The sequence below is a fragment of the Chenopodium album genome, chromosome 20, assembly GCF_948465745.1.
Source record: "Chenopodium album chromosome 20, dcCheAlbu1.1, whole genome shotgun sequence".
NCBI classification, from domain to species: Eukaryota; Viridiplantae; Streptophyta; class Magnoliopsida; order Caryophyllales; family Amaranthaceae; genus Chenopodium; species Chenopodium album.
The window spans coordinates 35,487,319-35,506,818 of NC_137853.1; the positions used below are offsets into that span (position 1 = coordinate 35,487,319).

Below are 19,500 nucleotides of genomic sequence, written 5' to 3' on the forward strand. Positions count from 1 at the left end.
TTGACATGTTTGTATATAGGTGATTACCTGTAAATGGCAGAGTATATTTAGGATTAGTACCTGTCTTGATGTGGCCCTATTGGTGTATTTTCAATATATGTAAGTGATGACATATATTTATGTAAATCATTACCATAAAGATAAAAGTCAATTTGTGCCTTTCCTCAATCAGAGAAAGTATTAACAAAGAGTGATGTGTGTGTTGACATCTTTGTATATTGGTAATTACCTGTATATGTCAGAGTATTTTCTGGCAGACTGTTTGTGTATTTTCAGTATATGTTTGTAAAGACAAATGTTTATGTTAATCATTACCTAAAAACAAATGTAGATTTGTCTCTGTCCTGAATTGTATTAGGTATTAACAAACATTGTTAATGGTGATTACTTATATATACATTTTAGTATGCTGAGTTCTGTTTGTATAATTGTTTTGACATATTTGTATATAGGTTATTACCTGAATGTGGCATAATCTATTTTGTTGTATGCCTTGTGTACACTGGTAATAAGAATTAGCTTGTGGGTATATATGCAGGGAATATTTTGTGAGTATTCCCCTAGGGAGGGACTACAAAACATTTGGAAGTATGATCTGCCAAGGATTAGGGACTGGAATGATGTGAAGACGAAGAATTTGCATGAATTAATCTGCAAGTTATAAGATGGCTACTTCACAAGCAAGGTGAGTCAAAAACATGTTTGTGCTTGTTTTTGGTCATATTTTCTCTTACTTGTATGAACGGATATTTGTTTATCTTTCAGATGATGGGGGTTATTGACAAGGATAAAGCGAATATGGTAGGAAAGGCTCCAAAACCACATGTTGAGATGATTGAGAGAGCCTTTGATCGCATAAACGATAAGATTGACAAGTGGGGTGCAGCCGTGAATCAGATGTGGAGGCTGATATCTAATTTTTTGGCAGAGTATCATCCAGTGACTAGTGAAGAAGATGTTGAAGAAGGTAGGAGGAAAAAGGGGAGAGCAAAATCTGAAGAAGAAGATGAGGAGGAGAGCAGTGATTATGACGATGAGGAGGACTCTGGCACTGGTGATTATGCAGACAGTGAACAAGAGGTTCAACCTTCAAAGAAAAAGAAAGTGGTTGAAGAAAAAGAAGAAGAACAAGAAGATGTGAACCAAAAGAAAGGGACGGTGAAGAAGAAGATCATTTTTGAGGAAGGTGAAAAGGAACCAAAGAAAAAACAGAAGGGGTTGAAAGAGAAGGAAGTTGAAATTATGACAGTTGAAAAAAAAAAGGCAAAGGACAAGGCAGTTGAAACTGAAGTTTCAACCAAAAAAACCAAAGGAAAGGAAAGGGTGAGTGAAGAAAAAACAAAAAGTGAGAAAAAGGAGGAGAGTGGTGAGGAAGAGGAAGAGAGTGATGAAGAGGGTGGTGGCAGTGAGAAGGAGGTCACGGAGGACGTTGATTCAAGCGTCAAATTGGTGATTTCGCGCCTTTCATCATCTGTCGAAGAACCAACTCCTGAAGCTCCTAAAGCTCCTGCTGCTGCTGAGGGTGAAGAATCAACTCTTGATGTTCCTGCTGATGGTGCGGAGGAAAAACCAAGTCCTCAAGCTGCTGCTGATGCTGCTACAAATGAGGGTGTGCATGAAGACCCTACTGCAGATGTGGTTGCGCCTGAAGACCCTACTGCAAATGTGGGCAACGCAAGTGAGCTTCAGCCTGAGGTGGGTCCTCAACCACTGAAAACAAGGACCATGAGACTGACATGTGATTGGCATTAACAAATCCTATTTCTGAACATTACCTATTTCGTATTTCTTATGTGTTATTTCGATTAATATTTTGGACAAGTTTGTTGTGTAGTATGCTGACATGAACAAGGTAGTATTACTTAGTTTATAATTTTAATATAATGTAGTATTTGTAATAGAATACAGTTAGATGGTGTTTTATAAATATGTTTAGAAAAAAATACAACTTAGTTAAAAAAAATGCCTATTTTTGCAGTATATGTTTTGGCCATAATAAAAGTTGGTCATTACATAATGCTTGGGACTCATTTAGAATAATGATTAGGGAAAAGCCTATTTTTGTATTATCATTAATCACATTAGGTGAAAACCTATTTGGGCATAATTTACAATTAGGGAAAAGTCTATTGTTGCATCATCATTAATCACTGTATTTTCATTAACGCCATTGTAAAGTACTCAATTATCAATGTATTTTACAATTAGGGAAAAGCCTATTTTTACATTATCATTAATCACATACCCTTTTTATGTGAATACGTTTTATTAATTTCATTATTAATGTATCTGTAAAAATGGAGTACATGATTTGGCCAGAATAAAAGTTGGCCATTACATATGTTTGTGACTCATTTATGATACTGATTAGGGAAAACACTATTTTTGTAATATCATTAATTGCATTAGGTAAAAACCTATTCAAAATACATGTTACTATTGATCTCTAAAGTTGTTTACAGAAATGCTATGGAACTCGTTTATAATTTCAATGAACTTTGTTAAAAAAAGAAAATTATTTGTGTTAAAAGTAGTTGTTTACAAGTTACAACTCTTACAACGTTGTTGGAATTAAAATTATTTGTGTTATGGCAATAATATAGGTTGGTCATTACATAAGATTAACAGAGTAACTGTACGAAAGTACAGTGTTCAATTTATTTTTTAGCAGTATCATTCATAAAGGGTAAAAAAATATTGATTGGCATGAAATTTACGCTTTGATTGTATTTGGGTAATATGTATAATTAATTTTAGACATCACTCATTACTAAAGGAAAGATAGAAATAGTTTACACAACTTCTATCTTAATAAAGAAAAAAAAAACAATTTGTAAACATTAATGTAATTTGTAAGGCTTGAACTTTTATTTATGTTGTCCATAGTTAATATAGGTAAATACTTGTAAAACAATTCTCAAACCAAAAGATACATTGGCATGAAATTCAGCTGGATTTATCACCAATCAACCTCTCGATGTTACTTTCATCATTGTTCTTGCTAAGAAGAAGTCTTGCTAGGTACTTTAATCGTTCAACACGCATGTCAATTGTCTGGTCAATGACACAAATGAAAAGGAAGTTATTAATTGTGCCACAAATGACATATATAAGTTTCACAAAAAATAAAATTTGATCCGTACTCTGTAAGTAATGTCCTTCATGGCGTTGATATCACCACACTCGATGTATTTTAAAACAAACATTCCACCATCATGACTGTACACCAAAAATTATTTAAATTATAATTTTTTAAATTAGAACAATGAAAACAATCTAGTAAAAGGAATGTTGTTGGATATACCTGTTTGACTGTTTTAAAAGAGATAAAGTGTCCATTGTAATACTATTGAAATCTTTAAAAAAATTGACCCAATGGATTTCTCCGCATTGCATCGCTGGCACACTTAATCTAATCACAATTTTATCAACCATGTTAATCACACAATTAATAACAATAAGAGTATTTGCATATAGTTAATTTAATTACCATATCCTTAGCAAGATTGTATTTGTTGTCTGTGACTAGTAGTGAATCAACTACCCACACCTTTTTTATTTTGACATTAAACACCAATAGGAACCAATGATTTTCTTCTATTTCCATAACGGGTATGAATATCTGATGAACAAACAACATTTTGTGGCTCACTTATCATCAAAGATCATCAAAGACATAAATTTATGTTAGACAAAACTTGTATATGTTAAATATCTCAAACCTGTTCAATCTTGTTGAGATCCCAAGACGGTATAAATGGATCAAAAACTTTGGAACAGTAATTGAGAATAGATGGAGTCATGTAATGCGAGCACCTTTTGTCTGACTTCAGTACTAATGTCTACACGCAGCATGTATAATGTAAATTTATGAGTTTAGCAAATAATACTTTTATTCCCATTTTATGTAAAAGCCAATGTACCTGGAATGCTGCTGGCAATATCAGCTTAGTTGGGTCATGTAACCCCATTTGTATATCATACAAATAGACATTTATGAGCTGCAATTAAAATAGTTAAATAAATTAAAAGTGTCATGTCATGTTCCACCAAAACAAATAATGTCCCAGAAAACAAATTCGATGTGAAATTAGTAATAATAGTATACCTGATTAGTAATTACATTATCCGGAAACAAACACCAAGATTCACCCACAGTCAACCTGATAATTGATTTATTTTTGGCACAATAAAATTCCTCACTGCTCTCATCTTTGTGAACATTCACACATATTTGTTTTTCCAAGGAGTCCAAATGTGATACATATTCAAGAAATAAAGATTGTGTTGAATGTTCTTCATTAACCCGTAACACATCCTCATCATCATCAGTAGTATGTACTTCAATTACCTCACTTGGTCCCTGCAGTTTAAGCATAAAAGGTTTAAGAAAGACATATAGCAATACATATATAGGCAATGCGCTATATATGTATATGTCTTTGCCTATTGATTAAATAAATATTACTACATATCACCTCTTCAGGTATTGCATTAGAAGTGTATTCCTTCCGCATTTTTGATTTTGATAATTGGGCCTATGGCATTAGTAATAATTTAATATGTAATTACAGGTAATTATATTTCTGAATACCATTTTATGATTAGTCGGTACACAAAAAAAAAGTTGGGCATAAATATGATGAAATTACCTGTGCATCTTGGGCCTTTGAATTGCTTTTATTCCCCTTTTTTGGCTTTGATGAAGATGAAACCTGTGTTTGTGAATGGGGAAGAACAGTTAATAGGTCAGTCGTTAAAAAACCGTAATGTAGTGACCAATATTATATTTACTGATTACATATTTACCTTTTTCAAATTCACATTACTGTTATCATCAATCTGACTCAATTTCCTTTGTCTTGGCCTCCTAAGCGGCCTCTTCTCCGAATTTGTCTGTGGTTCACCGTTATCAGTGGTTGTTATTTCTTTTGGCTTTGGAGTCAGCACTTTGATATCAAGGCTTCTAACTTTATCTTTTGTCTTTTTGTCCTTCGCTTTTTCTTCATCCTCTTTAAGATCTTGGAGTGTTTCCAGACCAGGTGGAAATTGAGGCTCGGTAAAACGGATATTTCTTATGTCGAATGAGTCAACATCGAAGCCAGCGAAGTGTTTTTCCTCTACTTCTTCGCCAGTGTCATTAACTTGTAGCTTTCTCTTAGTTGTTGAGATATGTGAGCTAACCATCAACTCGCCATCAGGGCTTAGGAAAGGAGAATACGAACGATTTCCATGCGGAGTTTTACCAACAGTGTCTCCTTCTCCATCAGTCCTACAATCAGTTGATTCTGGAACCTTGGTTGAACTCTGTGACATACTAGCAGCAACATCGGCAGCGAGTTTAGCCAATGTCAACTCTATGTTTGACAGTTTGCAGAGAATATCAGTTATTTCTTTCTCCATTGTCTTACTTTTCTCTAACGATAAATCAATTCCAGAGATCATGAGTAATTTAAAAATGGAATTATACCATTATCAATGAATTTAATTTGCTTAAAACATAAACCCTATATAGACGAAATCAATGTTCATAAATAATTCCTTTAAAAAAATAAAAAGTTGTTCATCATACGCATAAAAAAAAATTAATTTAATTTTAAATATTGGTTAAAATACATAGCAAAAAACAAATTCAATTTCGAGTATACTTACATTGGGTTTAGCTTTTTTCACCATGATTTGAATAACAAAAATAATTGTGCAAACCGTGAAACAAATTCGGTTGAAAAGGATATGCGAGGATGATAAAGATGTGAAGCAAAAAACCCTAACGCTGTTGTTTGTAAAGATTTTTTAAAATTTAAAAGATAAAAATCATTTAAATTTTAGAGATAATAAATTAGGAAAATATCCTATGTAGAATAACTGATTACCAATATTTAATCTATTCAAAATTTAAAAAGATAGAAATTTAGGAAAAGATCATAATTAGAATAAGTGATTTCCAATATTAAAATGCAATTTCTAAACTTAAAATATATCGATTCCATAATTTTTGTTTATTGATTAGTTCGAATCAATGTCTAGGTTCATCGTATTATAAATTTCCATCGAAGTAAATTCTGTTATAATAATTGGAAATGTCCAATGTTACGTTTGGTCATTATCTGTTTACAATTATTAAAATTCAATAAAGGCTATGTCATATTCAAATTTGGGTCAATACCTCTTAATCACAAACAGTGTTTATAATTCGATCTTCGATTTTTTGGATCAAACAAAGTTGTTAGAAAAAATGTGTTACGGTTTCTTCTCAGATTTTCATGACGAACATATATTACCTCAAAACTTAAAAATTTTTTATTTCTTATACCTTAAATCGCTATTTTCGAATCCGATGCTTGACTTTGTACAATTAAAATATGTTATTCAAAGATTAAGAACCCACCCACAGGATGAAAGAAACCGATTATATGTACCATAAAGTTGCGCAATGGCTGTATAAATCTGGCCTATTTTTTCGGTCTCCATTGATGCGCGATTGAAATTAAGGTACATTTAACATAAAATCGTGGTTGATTTCATTATTTGATGAAAAATTTGGAAGAACTAGGAAGAACATTGATGAACATCGATGAACGACGAAGAACAAATTTTCGATTTTTTTTTTTTTTTTAATCTTAATTTTAGATTTTATTAAAATTAGATTTAGATAAAATTAATTCGAAAATTAAAATAATATTTTCAGAAATTCATTAATTGAATTATGGAAAATAGGAAAATGAATTAAAAAAAAAAATACCTTGAATACCCTTAAATAAAGTTTGACCAAACTAAAAAAATAAATCTAAAATCAGCCAATGAGATTTAAGTATACCTATAGTCATATCTAAGATGACCATAGTAGAAACATCCCTTAGCTTGGTGTTCTTAACTCGGTTAAATTTGCTCAAAGCATCACTAATTTGACGCGCACAATGTCACAACTGAATAGCCTAGTGAGACGCAAGCTGGAAATTACGATGAAGATCAACTGATTCCGAATTCCAAATGTCTCTACAGTTTACAATAGTTGATGTGAGTTTTAGCAAGCAATACAATAATTAATCAATACTTCTTTTTTTTTTTTTGGTTAAAATCAATACTTCTTTAATACACATATTTTCTTGTAGTTAACAAACTCAAAACAATAGTATTCTTGAGACACTGAGAGTCTTAGATACAAGTGGGTTCAAGGCTGATCACTTCAAGCTATGAATCAGCTACAAAAATGAAGGTTAGATCAAGCTAAGAGAATAATTGAAACGACAAAAATGTACTTTTATGTAGGGATGTCAATGCGAGTGCTTCAAGGAAGATGCATGGTCTGTAGCTTTGTATATGGAGTTACCAATAAACACTTGACATGTGTCTTCTAAAGGCCCCACTAACGGATTTCATCCAAAAATCCGTTAAGTGGTTTTGTGATTTTTTTTTGTGGTGTTATAACTTATAATAAAAGTTTTTGTTTTTGTGGTGTTATAATCAAAATTTGTGTGTGTGTGTGTGTGTTTTTTTTTTTTTTTGGGTGTTATTTTCTAAAACAACCTATGTTAATTAAAGTTGTGACTCCTTGGCCGTTTTCCTAAAGAAAGAAAAAGAATTAAAGAAATATAGACATTTAATTGCAAATTTCCAATGGACAATTGTGAAAAATAAATATTGCAAGAAAGCTTGATGTAAGAACATGATACAGAGATTTTCCAAAGTTCAAAGATGGAAAATTTTAGTTGCACTCTGTTAGTACATCATACATGTGATACATCCGTCGGATTTTCTTAATTAATACTTCGTACAATGCTATGTATGATGAAATCAAGCATAATGGAAAAGGTTAGTTACACTCAATGTTAGTGCTTCATACATTAAACAGGGTATTATCTATGATGAAATCAAGCATAATTATCACATTACAAAATCATCAATTAGATCATCATTTTCTGTTGTCTTATGAGGTTCCTCTTGCACAACCAAAACCGAAAAGTTTAACTCTGGTGTGACAAGCATGTCCCCCAAAATCCCCAACTCCGGGTACTCGCACCATCGATCTGTAAGGCCAAACAAGGGTGTACATCCAGGCTCATGGTATCTACCTACGATGGCTAAATCGATTTCATTTTTAAAGGCAATGACAGCATTCGTTGTCTCTGCACCATCACTGACAACTATCTCCTGTAATGACATTCTCTCATTGCCCTGAAGTTTATGGTGAAATTCTTGAATGACAGCATAGTCATCAAAACTGTGGGTGTTACTCTCTGACATTTTCGATTTTAACCATATGACGGTAAGCCTAATGCTAGGATGACTAGCAAATAGGGTGGCATACGCGAGGGCCTCATGATCATCTGCTCCGCCTATGAAGAATATAGCAACACGATACTCAACATCCAGTATGGTAACATCTTTATCTCCTCGATCGACTAGTAGGCCTGCAGAGTCCAAATTAAACAGGGGATTGGTAAGTTAAGAACATAACAACAAAAAATTTCCTAGAGAAAATATTCTAAAATTGACTCCACAAGTCAAAAACATAGGTCCGCCCCTACCTGCAGAACACGGTGCCTTTTCGAAAACCATCTTGTTGACATCTCTTATAGCTTCAGAGAAGTGTTCCACCTCTCTATCTGCAGTCCATTGTACATGGAAAGTTAGAATAAGAAGGCTGGTTTTCTTTTCATGCGCGAGGCTGCAAATATCATTATGCATAGTAGCATATGCAGACACTGAAATGTAATGCTGCAGACGAGCAGCACCATCAGTCCTGCGTTCTAGGCTCAACAACGAGCTTATTATACGATTGCAACGACCAATGTTAGATCTAAAAGCAGCAGAGGACTGAATTTCATGGAAGGGGGCAAGGATAGGTTGAGTGACACGGCCAGTGAGTTGAATGAGTTGGAGAGCAATGACTGGAAGAGGCGTTTCGTGTGTAGGATTGAATGCCTCGAGGAGACGGAGAATTCCTGGTAGATTTTCTTCCTTGTGAATACATGTTAATACTTGCAAAGTGCCTGTTTCAGCCGATGCAATCACACCTTGTCTTAAGATCGTCGAGTATTGTCTTGATGGATTGTACATGAACTTCACAAGAGGCAGAAATGCACATGTACAGAACAAAATATGTAGCCCAATTACGGTGTAGTGTTCTGTTTCCATTACCTGCAGTTTCAATGACACGCACAAATCGAGAAATTTTAATATTTGATTTGTGCAAAATGCAACATTTTACAACTTTACTAGCTCATTTCCTCTGATTTTGAATTGATCTATTCTTAATATTTGATTTATGTTAATTTACTCGTGTTTTTGTCACATATAATCAACTAATGTAAACAGAGTTTTTACAAAATACAGAAATTGGTATTTAGAGTTGAAGTGAACATGGCCTAATTTATTAGCATAATCTCATAACGTGGATTATATATATATAGAGAGAAGATAGCATGACTTACCCCGGAATGACGAAATATACCGAGCATTGCAATGTCAAGGAAACCGCCGGAACATAAGATGATACCAAGGGAAACGGCGCTCCAAAAAGGTACACCGAAAATCCTTGAAGATATAACAGTTCCTAGGAACTTGCCACTGATACTCAAGAAGACAATGAACTCTATTATTAAAGATGTTTTGCCAAGGTGATTAAAATCCGCTATAAATCCATGCATAGCACAAAAGACCGGCAAAAAGACACTAGAATTCATGAGATCTAATCGTTCGTTTAAAATCGAGGTAAGTGGCTCTTCTGGTAGGAACACCGCGAATAAAAATACTATCATGGGCTGACCAACTAGCAAGCTAAGAATTGTTAGTACAAGAATGATCACGATGATTGCCAAGAAATGTGAGTCTTTCATACGACGTCCCTCAGGGGTGTAACTAATAATGACCAAGATTAACGGCCTACAAATGAAGAACATAAAGAGATATACCGCGATAACATAGAAAGGTAGCACAAAATGTCCACCTCTAAAAGGTAAGTAAACATTGAAAATTAGGAAAGTCGAAAACATTCCATAGACATCGATGACTAAAGATATAGCACAAGCTAAACGACCAATTTCCGAGTTGCTTATGCCAAGGTCATTAACATGACTACAAGTAACCATGAAGAAGGTTTGAGCATTAAGGATCATCTGCCTTAAATAACCGGCTTCATCTTCCTTTATATTAAGGGCTTTTAATCCGGAATAACCAAATGCTAATGATGTAAAATAGCCTGTAAAACATATGATAATAGCCTTCTTTCTTACTTTTTTAATTAATGCTAACAAATTAAGTTCCACACCAAATATGAATGTGTAAAATATGAACCCTATTTGTGAGAAACTGTTCATGAAGTAGTAAACTGTCGGGGGGACTAATGTTTGAAAACCAAGGGCATTTTTTGAGTATAATAGTCCAATAATAAAGAATCCACCCTGCACATAACATAAACAAGAAAGATTCATGTTAGGAAATTAAACTTTTACTATATGTTTAATGAAATTATACTTAAAATATTAAAAATACATGAATAATATTGACTATCGATTATTCTAATTTTATTACATATTCTTGGTCGTAAAGTTTGGAATAATATACTTGAACTTGATGTTTATCTCTTATTAGTAAGCTAGTTATTAGTCTGGGCGATGCTACAGGTCATATTCATTTCTGGTAAGCTAATTTCTGGGGGCATCACATTTCTAGAAAAAAGTACAAGCATTTATACCCTCTAATTTTTTATTAAAACAACGTCCAAATTATATCATTGTGCTGAAATAAAATATATCATATCAAATATATCTATGAGGACATAATAAAGGGAAGTGAAACTTACAAACATTTTGGCCATGGCTGGCAAACCAATAGGTTTAAGGATGAAAGAAGTAAGGGTAATAATAAGCAAGATTAAGCACAATAGAAGGATAAATGTTGATGAATCTGAACCATGGGGATAAAAATGGTCGGACCATATGGTTGGAGACCCTAAATAAATAGGTCGTTCTTGGCATAACATCTCGGTTCCATTCCATGAACCCGCACTCCACAACTTTAAGGGATCATATTTTGATTTTATTGCCAATTGTTCTGCGGCCCCCGGGTCCATGGGCGAGCGGCTTTCTTTTCGTAGCTAATTTTTTCTGGTTGTGTATGTAAAGATCGATTTTGAGACGTATTATTATAGGTGGGTAGTGTTAGCAAATTCGAGGGAGAATATGAGAGAAAAAAAGTGTTAAAAAAGAGGTTTAAAGAAATAAGAGAGAAATGTTTTTGAGCTTGCTAGAGAGGAATTGTTGGTAGATTTACTATAGTTAGGAATTTAGGATACCCAATGGTAAAATAGCGTGTACAGTTGGGTTTTACCAGAATTACGTAAGATTTGTTACCTTTACTCTTACCTTTTGTGGCTTTACGTACACCAAACAATATAATATATGCCTCGATTTCTTTTTTTTTTTTTTTTGTTGGAAATACATGAATACAAGTAGTTTTTTAACATAATACAGCAAAAAAAAAAAAAAAAAAAAAAAAAAAAAAAAAAAAAAAAAACCATTATATGTTTTTCCATTTTTTCTATAAATAGAAAATTCAACTAAAATCACCAACTAAACGAATTGCATTCCAAAAGAAAATATTAGATCGTGATCATGCGACTATGATTTCATTGAATTGAAAAACACGAAGAAATTTTTCATTATCACCAGTCGCCAATCTCTTGTGAGTTAAATTTGTAATTTAATTTTTCGAAAATTGAATCCGAGTAACATTTTTTATCTGAAATGTTTTTTTGTGTAGTTATGAATCTAATTATATATCACACGTTATGTGCGATTAATCATCTAGATTAAATTTGTGTGATATTGTTTCCTTTGCATCTAAAATATGAATTAAATAATGTCTTGTATGATTTGAGAATCATCAAAATGAATTTTTGCTTATGTTGTTTTGATTAAATTTCAATATTTATTGTTAATGGGATACCTTGAGTTACTGGGGTAACGAAATTTTGCCTTATTTTGTACATTTGACATATGCTTGTGGGCGTAGCTAACACATTGTTAGTGAACCACGTAAATTTGTTGTTTGCTCTAATGTTAAAGTGCGAACATTGATGTATGAACTGCTAACTGTCAATGTAGGTTAAAAAATGGGGACAAAAGGAAACTCAGGAGACAACAAATCCAGAAGCCCTTTATCAGTTATAATTGTGTTTGGATTATGTTGTTTTTTCTATCTATTGGGTTCATGGCAGCGCAGTGGCTTCGGTAAGGGGGATCGAATCGCGGTACAGATCACACAGCAGACAGACTGCAGTATTCTTACTGATTTAAGCTATGAAACACATCATGGAGGTGAACTTCTTAATGAAGTCAAGAAGTTTAAACCATGTCCTGATCATTTCATAGACTACACACCCTGTCATGACCAGGCGCGAGCCATGACCTTTCCTCGAGAGAATATGAACTATAGGGAGAGACATTGTCCTCCACAGGAGGAGAAATTGGATTGTCTGATACCTGCACCTAAGGGGTATGTGACCCCCTTTGCTTGGCCAAAGAGTCGCGATTATGTACCTTATGCAAACGCGCCTTATAAGAGTTTGACAGTAGAGAAGGCGGTCCAGAACTGGATACAGTATGAGGGTAGTTTGTTTAGGTTCCCCGGTGGGGGAACGCAGTTCCCTCAAGGTGCAGATGCTTATATCAATGATTTAGCCTCTGTCATTCCTTTGGATAATGGGATGATTAGAACTGCTCTGGATACTGGCTGTGGGGTAAGTCTGATTCGTCTAATTTGATTTTTTTGGTGTAACTATATATTATACTTCCTCCGTTTTGCATTAGTCTATACTAGTATAGTATTATGCCATAATATGGGACGGAGGGAGTTATGCAGAGTTATAAGCAATTTCGATGATTTATGTTTTATAAGAGTAATTGACATATTTCTAGCTAGGTTGCAAGTTGGGGAGCATATTTGTTTAAGAAAAATGTTCTAGCTATGTCAATTGCACCTAGAGACTCACACGAGGCACAAGTTCAGTTTGCTCTTGAAAGAGGAGTTCCTGCTATTATTGGTGTTTTGGGAACTATAAAACTCGCATATCCCCCTAGATCATTTGATATGGCTCACTGCTCTAGGTGTTTGATTCCATGGGGTGCAAATGGTAAGTGAATTTTGTCATTTCTTCTACTAAGTGAGTGTTACAAACTTGACTAAAGGCCTGAACCCCAAGCTGCCTCCTGCAATAAAGAAAACAGAATGAATGAATTGTTGTTTATAGTTTTACTAATATTACAAGTTATTAAGGAAATGATTTTCTGCAGGAGGAATTTACATGATGGAAGTTGATAGAGTCCTTAGACCCGGGGGATACTGGATACTCTCCGGTCCACCCATCAATTGGGAAAACAATCATGTAGCATGGCAGCGTCCTAAGGAGGAGCTTCAAGAAGAACAAAGGAAAATTGAAGAGATTGCTGAACTTTTATGCTGGGAAAAGAAATCTCAGAAAGGTGAAATTGCTATCTGGAGAAAAAGAGAAAGTTGCAGGGAACGTGTTTCTCGTGCTACTATGTGTGATCCACAATACGGCACTGATGTCTGGTAGATTTCTACGCGTTCTGTTCTTCTTTGCTGTTTTATTGGTAAATTTTTCAATAGTATGAACCTATACGACCACTAGCTAGCTATGTTAGTTGGACCTGTGTACTTGTGTCAGACATAGATATGTCCATGATTTTAATTTAAAATGAATTGTCAAAGTATTATACTACAATTCATCTTGAAAGTGTTGAGGATGTGACATAAGTATTTGAAGTAAAATGAAGAGTCCAAGTAACATAGACCACCCAATATAACTCACCCAATGAACTAGGAGTACATTTTTGCTCTACCTCTCAAATTGCAGTACTTAGAATTGTTGTTTGGCTTGTGCATAACAGGTATAAGAAGATGGAGGCATGCATAACTCCGTACCCTGAAACAAGCTCTCCTGATGAAGTTTCTGGCGGAGAGTGGAAGCAGTTTCCAGACAGACTTAATGCTATTCCTTACAGAATAGAGAGTGGTTCTGTTCCTGGAGTCACAGCTGAAACGTTTCAGGATGATATCAAACTTTGGTCAAAACACGTCGATTACTACAAAAGGGTGAACAAATTGATTGATACAGGAAGGTACCGCAACATCATGGATATGAATGCTGGTCTAGGAAGTTTTGCTGCAGCACTTGATTCCCCAAGTTTGTGGGTTATGAATGTTATGCCCACGATTGCAGAGAAGGATACTTTGGGTGTTGTTTATGAACGAGGTCTGATAGGAATATATCATGACTGGTAAGCCTCCTGTAAACTTTTGCTTTCTGTTAGGTCTAGACTTAGCTTTGCCTGTGCGCGAATTTTGTGTCAATGATTTGGTAGAGCTGTTTCATGTCATCTAAGCTTACTATTCTTTCTTCCCACCGATATCCATCAATTAACTGCTTGAGCTTTTAACTTTTTGCAGGTGTGAAGCCTTCTCAACGTACCCCAGGACTTATGACCTGATACATGCAAACCGCCTTTTTAGCTTGTACAAGAACAAGTAAGAACCACTTCATCTTTCGTTCTATTTCTTAAATTCATTACAAATAAAGGTAACCTGTCTTTTATTGCGCATTGTTAAAATGTTCATGTGTCTAAAAATAAAGCTATCTAACAATCATTCAATACCTTCTTGTAAATTTTTACAACTCCTCTGTTTAAGCCTGTGTCATTAGTCCACCATTTTAGAACTGCGATTTATAATCTGGATAGACGGTATATATCTTATGCAACTCTTGAGCAAATGACACTCCAAGATGTGTTGCACCCCTTAGTGAGGTTTTCGGTCGCAAACTAGGCCTATTGATTATTGTGTTTGCGTTATGCAACAAATGATCCTATAGCTAACTATGCAATTCATTGCCAACTCTGTTGTGAATCATATGCAGATGTAATGCAGAAGATATCCTACTAGAAATGGATCGCATCCTACGGCCTGAAGGGGCAGTGATATTCAGAGATGAAGTAGATGTACTTATGAAGGTGAAGAGAATAGCAGCCGGCATGAGATGGAACACCAAAATGGTGGATCATGAAGATGGTCCTCTCCTCACCGAAAAGGTGTTGTTTGTTGTCAAACAATACTGGGTTGCCGGTGAAAACAATTCCACTTCTGTGTAACTGTAAGTCTGTAAGTAGAAACAATTTTAGTACAGTTATCAATACTACAGGCACAATTTTGGAGTAATTTCTTGTTCACTAGAGTATGTATATTGAAGCAAGGTCCTCAATGTGCAGCAAGCCTTCCCACCATCTTTTTGTCGCGTTTTCTTGCACTCCTTGCAGATGCAGTGTATGCGTATCTGCAAGTGATGAGCGACATTGCTTCCTGTTTTTTCAGTTTTCTGATGTATACAGATGCCAAGCAGCTAAGTTTTATCTGCTTTTGTCATCGAAGAAGTATGTTGTACACTTGTACGGAGTACTTTTTGTGATAATTCTGTTTGTACTACTGTATTTTTTAAGTAGTGAGAGTTCTGTGGTTCCAAATTATGAACTTTCAGTCAATTGTTTTGCAAGCTACATTCTTTAAACATGCTCTTAAACTTCTGCTAGCCCTGTTTCACCAACTTTTGATCTAAACGTTACTCATTCGATGACCAGGGCTAATGATTGTGAACGTCTTAGAGTTATGTGGTCATTTTCATTAGATTTTCGATTGATATAACACCCCAATGCTTCTGATTACACCAATGCATCCTCTTTTGATCCTATAGAACTTAGGGAAGGAAGCATCGAAATGTCATTGTTTACTACAAGTATTTCAAGACTTCAATCTTAAAAGCCAAAGAAAGTAGACATGTAGATGTTCGTTGCATCATAACGTGTGTGTCAAACAAAAAATTCAAGGTTCAATATTAGACACGTTAATTATTCCCAAACGACCAAGCCTTTTGAGATAGACCTAAAGATTCACATTAGACATGTTAAATATTCAAAAGAATCTATGTAATACTGTGTAAGATCTAATCTATAGTTAAGATTAGATGGATCTACAATATTTTTTTAAAAAAAAAGTTACATATTAAAAGACAGTTACCAATCAACAACTAAGATTATATGCCATATGTTGGCCACTTTATAAATTCAAACAGCAAATTTTTTGTGGAAAAACAACTTCGATAAACTCTCAAAATCAATGTCATATTCGAGCGTCTCAATCAACCCATTTAAATTCCTTATTTATGGCGAACAAAGTCATTTACTTGTGAAAAAGGGACCCTATTTTTAGATATGAATGGCTAATATTCTACTTTTTTGCTAACCACTTGTTATATAACCTATGATGTCCCCCCTTGTCAAATTATATCTCCTGTTCAACAAGTGCATTAAATTATATTTTCTACTGTTATTATAATAATAATGTTACTAAAGCATATATTATAATGTTAAATAGTGTTATTCTTTTTTGGTATCTAAGTTTTCATCTCTCTTTTTTGCAATACCACAAATGATGACTAGCTTCCATTTAGTCATGAACTCTTTCTCTTTGTCACTAGCCTTGGACATGTTGGGTCGTTATATTATCCATTATATTTTCTGATAGGGAAACTCGTAAGGTTATGAATAGCATAATTATAAACTATTACATATGTTTATAATGACAATTCGATCATGTGTTCTATACATATCGTGCTCATACCTTGTGGCCTTAGCTTTAACGTAAAATTGGGAATAGGCATAGTTATAATCTATTACGTGTATAAAGACAATTCGATAATGAGTTATTGAATTTTATCTACATCATTATCCTTTGATACTTTCCATTTACCGTTCTTCCATGCATATACAGTTCTAAAAGTTACAAAGATTATAAATCCTACCTAATACAGCTGCAAAAATGTTCTTAATTATGTTTTTGGCAAAAATGCACCTAGCTTTATGTTCTACAAATGATCTGAAAAGGTATTTTCAACACATTATTGTTTAACTAAACCAAGAAAACTCCTCTTTTTAACTTATTACAACAAAATAGGCTACATGTTAACAATGCAAGTGTTACTTCAATAAATCAGAAATGAAACATAAAAAGCTTAATAAATTAAAGTTGTGTACTTAGTTTAAAGAAAAGAGCCTACCAAAACAGTGGAAAACAATTTTAAAAAATTGATAACTTAAAAAAAATATGTAAAACTTTTTTTTTATTTTCTTTTTTAGAAAAAAAAAATATTGTTGGTAGAGCAGCCATAGAAGATTGTGTCCTTTATGGGGGAAATTTTATAGTGAAAGACAAAGATAGATCTTGGAGGCATTTCATCTGGAGGTAAGGAAAAAGGTGATAAACTGTCATTCAAGCTTCAAGCATATTGACCCCACTTATTTTTATAACTTTACCATCCATTTATTAATTTTACTTGTAATTCTCTATTTATATACAACACTTGCACTAACTTATTGCTAAGGGTCTAACATTCAACTTCATTTTGCTTTAAATTATCTCATCACCTTCTCATCTTCACTCACAAAGTCTCAATTAAATTACTACACTTTCTTTGTTTTTTTTTTTTTTTTTTCTATGGCAACGGCGATTTTCTCACCTTATAAGGGTAACGAGGGTGGTGTAACGTACCCTCGAGATGTATCGTTCTCCTCTTACCTTGATACAGCCGAGAGGGACTTTGTTAGGAGTCTAGCGGAATCTATTAAGAGTAGTCCCTCTCCAGCTCGAGAAGTTTCCACCCCACGAGCAATGATCGTGGGGAGGAACATTTCTCGAGCTCAAAGGAGTGGTGAATCGGATATTTTTGGGGCCGAGAGATACTTCAATAAAAAGATTGATGATGATGAAAAAGGCGGTAAGAGTAGTCATGTCGTTGTACCAAGAAAGGGTGGAGGTCGTGGTGGCGGGATCAATAGCCATAGGCATCATAAAAGAGAGAAAAGAGATGATTTGCTAGAAGGGACAAAATCATCAAGGAGTAATATGAGTAGTACTAGTAGTCTTAAGTCACCAACTCCAAGTCTTAAATCCGAAGGAAGTTTTAATAGCCAAATTGGGTTGTTTTTACCTAAGAAACTTTTCTCCGGTTTTCAATGTAAAGGTTCTTGCTTTGACAAGAAATCTGTTTACACTACAAACACTACTACTCATCAAAAACCTCAATCTTCTCCCAAGTCATACCAAGGGAATGAGAATGGGTATCGAAAAAGCCGGTCTTCTCATCATCAAGAACACTTTGCATTCCCCATCATAGACACGGCTTCCTTTCACTTAGATCAACCTAAAAATTCAATAGATGTGTTTGGAATTCACCAACTAGGCAAGCAAGAAATCGAACACAACCTCGAGAGGAAGCTTTCGATCCTATCATGGGACGCGATCCCAAACTCTCCTACCACTCCATTCACCATCTCATTAGCAAAGAAAACAGCTAGTCCTAGTGTAAGGACCGAAGATGATGAAGATGTGTGTAGTGATGCAAGCTCCGATCTTTTCGAGATTGGAAATCTTTCCGGTGTTCCCGGTAGTCAAACATCAACCCCTTATTATGCACCTAGTGAAAGGAGCATCGAATGGAGCGTGGTTACTGCTAGCGCGGCTGATAACTTCTCTTCCTTTTCTGACCTCGACGATGATCACAAAAACACCACCCCTCGACAAAGAAGTCATAGGAATATCACCCTAGAAAGGAAAAAAATGCAAAGAAACTCAAATTCGGGTGGAATGTTCCTAGGGTGTACGAGTCACAAAGCCATCGATGTTGTAAGAAACTACCATCAACCATGAATCGACATCGATTGTACCATATTGTTATTGGTGTATGCCAATATCTATAAAAATATGGTTACTTTAGTATGATTTTCGTACAATTATGTCAATGTATGGCATTGTTATGATGATTAGTAGTACATTATTTTTTACTTTAGTGATATGGTAAGAAAAGATATTGTTATTATTGAATTAGAGGTATGAAATCATGTATTAGACCTACCAAAATTACTATGAGAATGATATATGATTATGCATTTCTAATATCTTTATGGCAATGATGAACAAGAGCTTTATTCTTTGCTTTCTTGTTAACCAAAGTTAGAACATTTAATGGGACAAATAATGGGAACCCGGATTATTTTTTTTCTTTCATGATTTTTTATAAATTGATGGACCTATTATTCTAGATGCACATTTGCCTAACCACATTGCCACACTACATTGGTTCTTTGCCAAAATTGTTTTATTGGCTTTTTCTTGTGTTGTCACTTTATTTTACCGATTATTGTACTCATTTCTCACACGTTCTACTAGTAGAATTTTTATTCTTCCTTTTGGTAGGCTTAGGTGGGTGGAGGTGAAGAGTCTTTAGATCTTAGTAGTACGGTTTGATCGATTTACCAGTGTACTGCTAGTATAATTTAAACTAGCAATATAACAACTAAATATGAGCGGAGGTACTGAGGTATCATAATTAGACTACTAAGCTAAAAGACATGGCGAAGTCATATGGTTTTG

At 34.4% G+C, this 19,500-nt stretch overlaps 3 protein-coding genes across 3 annotated transcripts; 2 read left to right on the forward strand and 1 right to left on the reverse strand.

Moving 5' to 3' along the window:
• Nucleotides 1–7,884: 7,884 nt before the first annotated feature.
• On the reverse strand, nt 7,885–11,074 carry LOC145597112 (cation/H(+) antiporter 14-like). Its single transcript, XM_081653281.1, has 4 exons — nt 10,805–11,074; nt 9,435–10,403; nt 8,529–9,141; nt 7,885–8,411 (listed from the first exon to the last, which is right to left on the reverse strand). Exons 1-4 carry the CDS (start codon nt 11,072–11,074, stop codon nt 7,885–7,887), a joined length of 2,379 nt encoding a protein of 792 aa, XP_081509407.1.
• Nucleotides 11,075–11,523: 449 nt separating this feature from the next.
• Nucleotides 11,524–15,474, forward strand: LOC145597326 (putative methyltransferase PMT2). Its single transcript, XM_081653462.1, has 7 exons — nt 11,524–11,685; nt 12,108–12,742; nt 12,925–13,135; nt 13,296–13,575; nt 13,914–14,303; nt 14,473–14,550; nt 14,939–15,474. Exons 2-7 carry the CDS (start codon nt 12,116–12,118, stop codon nt 15,168–15,170), a joined length of 1,818 nt encoding a protein of 605 aa, XP_081509588.1. The 5' UTR covers nt 11,524–11,685; nt 12,108–12,115; the 3' UTR covers nt 15,171–15,474.
• A 1,987-nt stretch (nt 15,475–17,461) lies between these two features.
• LOC145597325 (protein PHYTOCHROME KINASE SUBSTRATE 3-like) lies at nt 17,462–19,044 on the forward strand. Its single transcript, XM_081653461.1, has one exon. It carries the CDS (start codon nt 17,566–17,568, stop codon nt 18,775–18,777), a length of 1,212 nt encoding a protein of 403 aa, XP_081509587.1. The 5' UTR covers nt 17,462–17,565; the 3' UTR covers nt 18,778–19,044.
• Nucleotides 19,045–19,500: the final 456 nt, after the last annotated feature.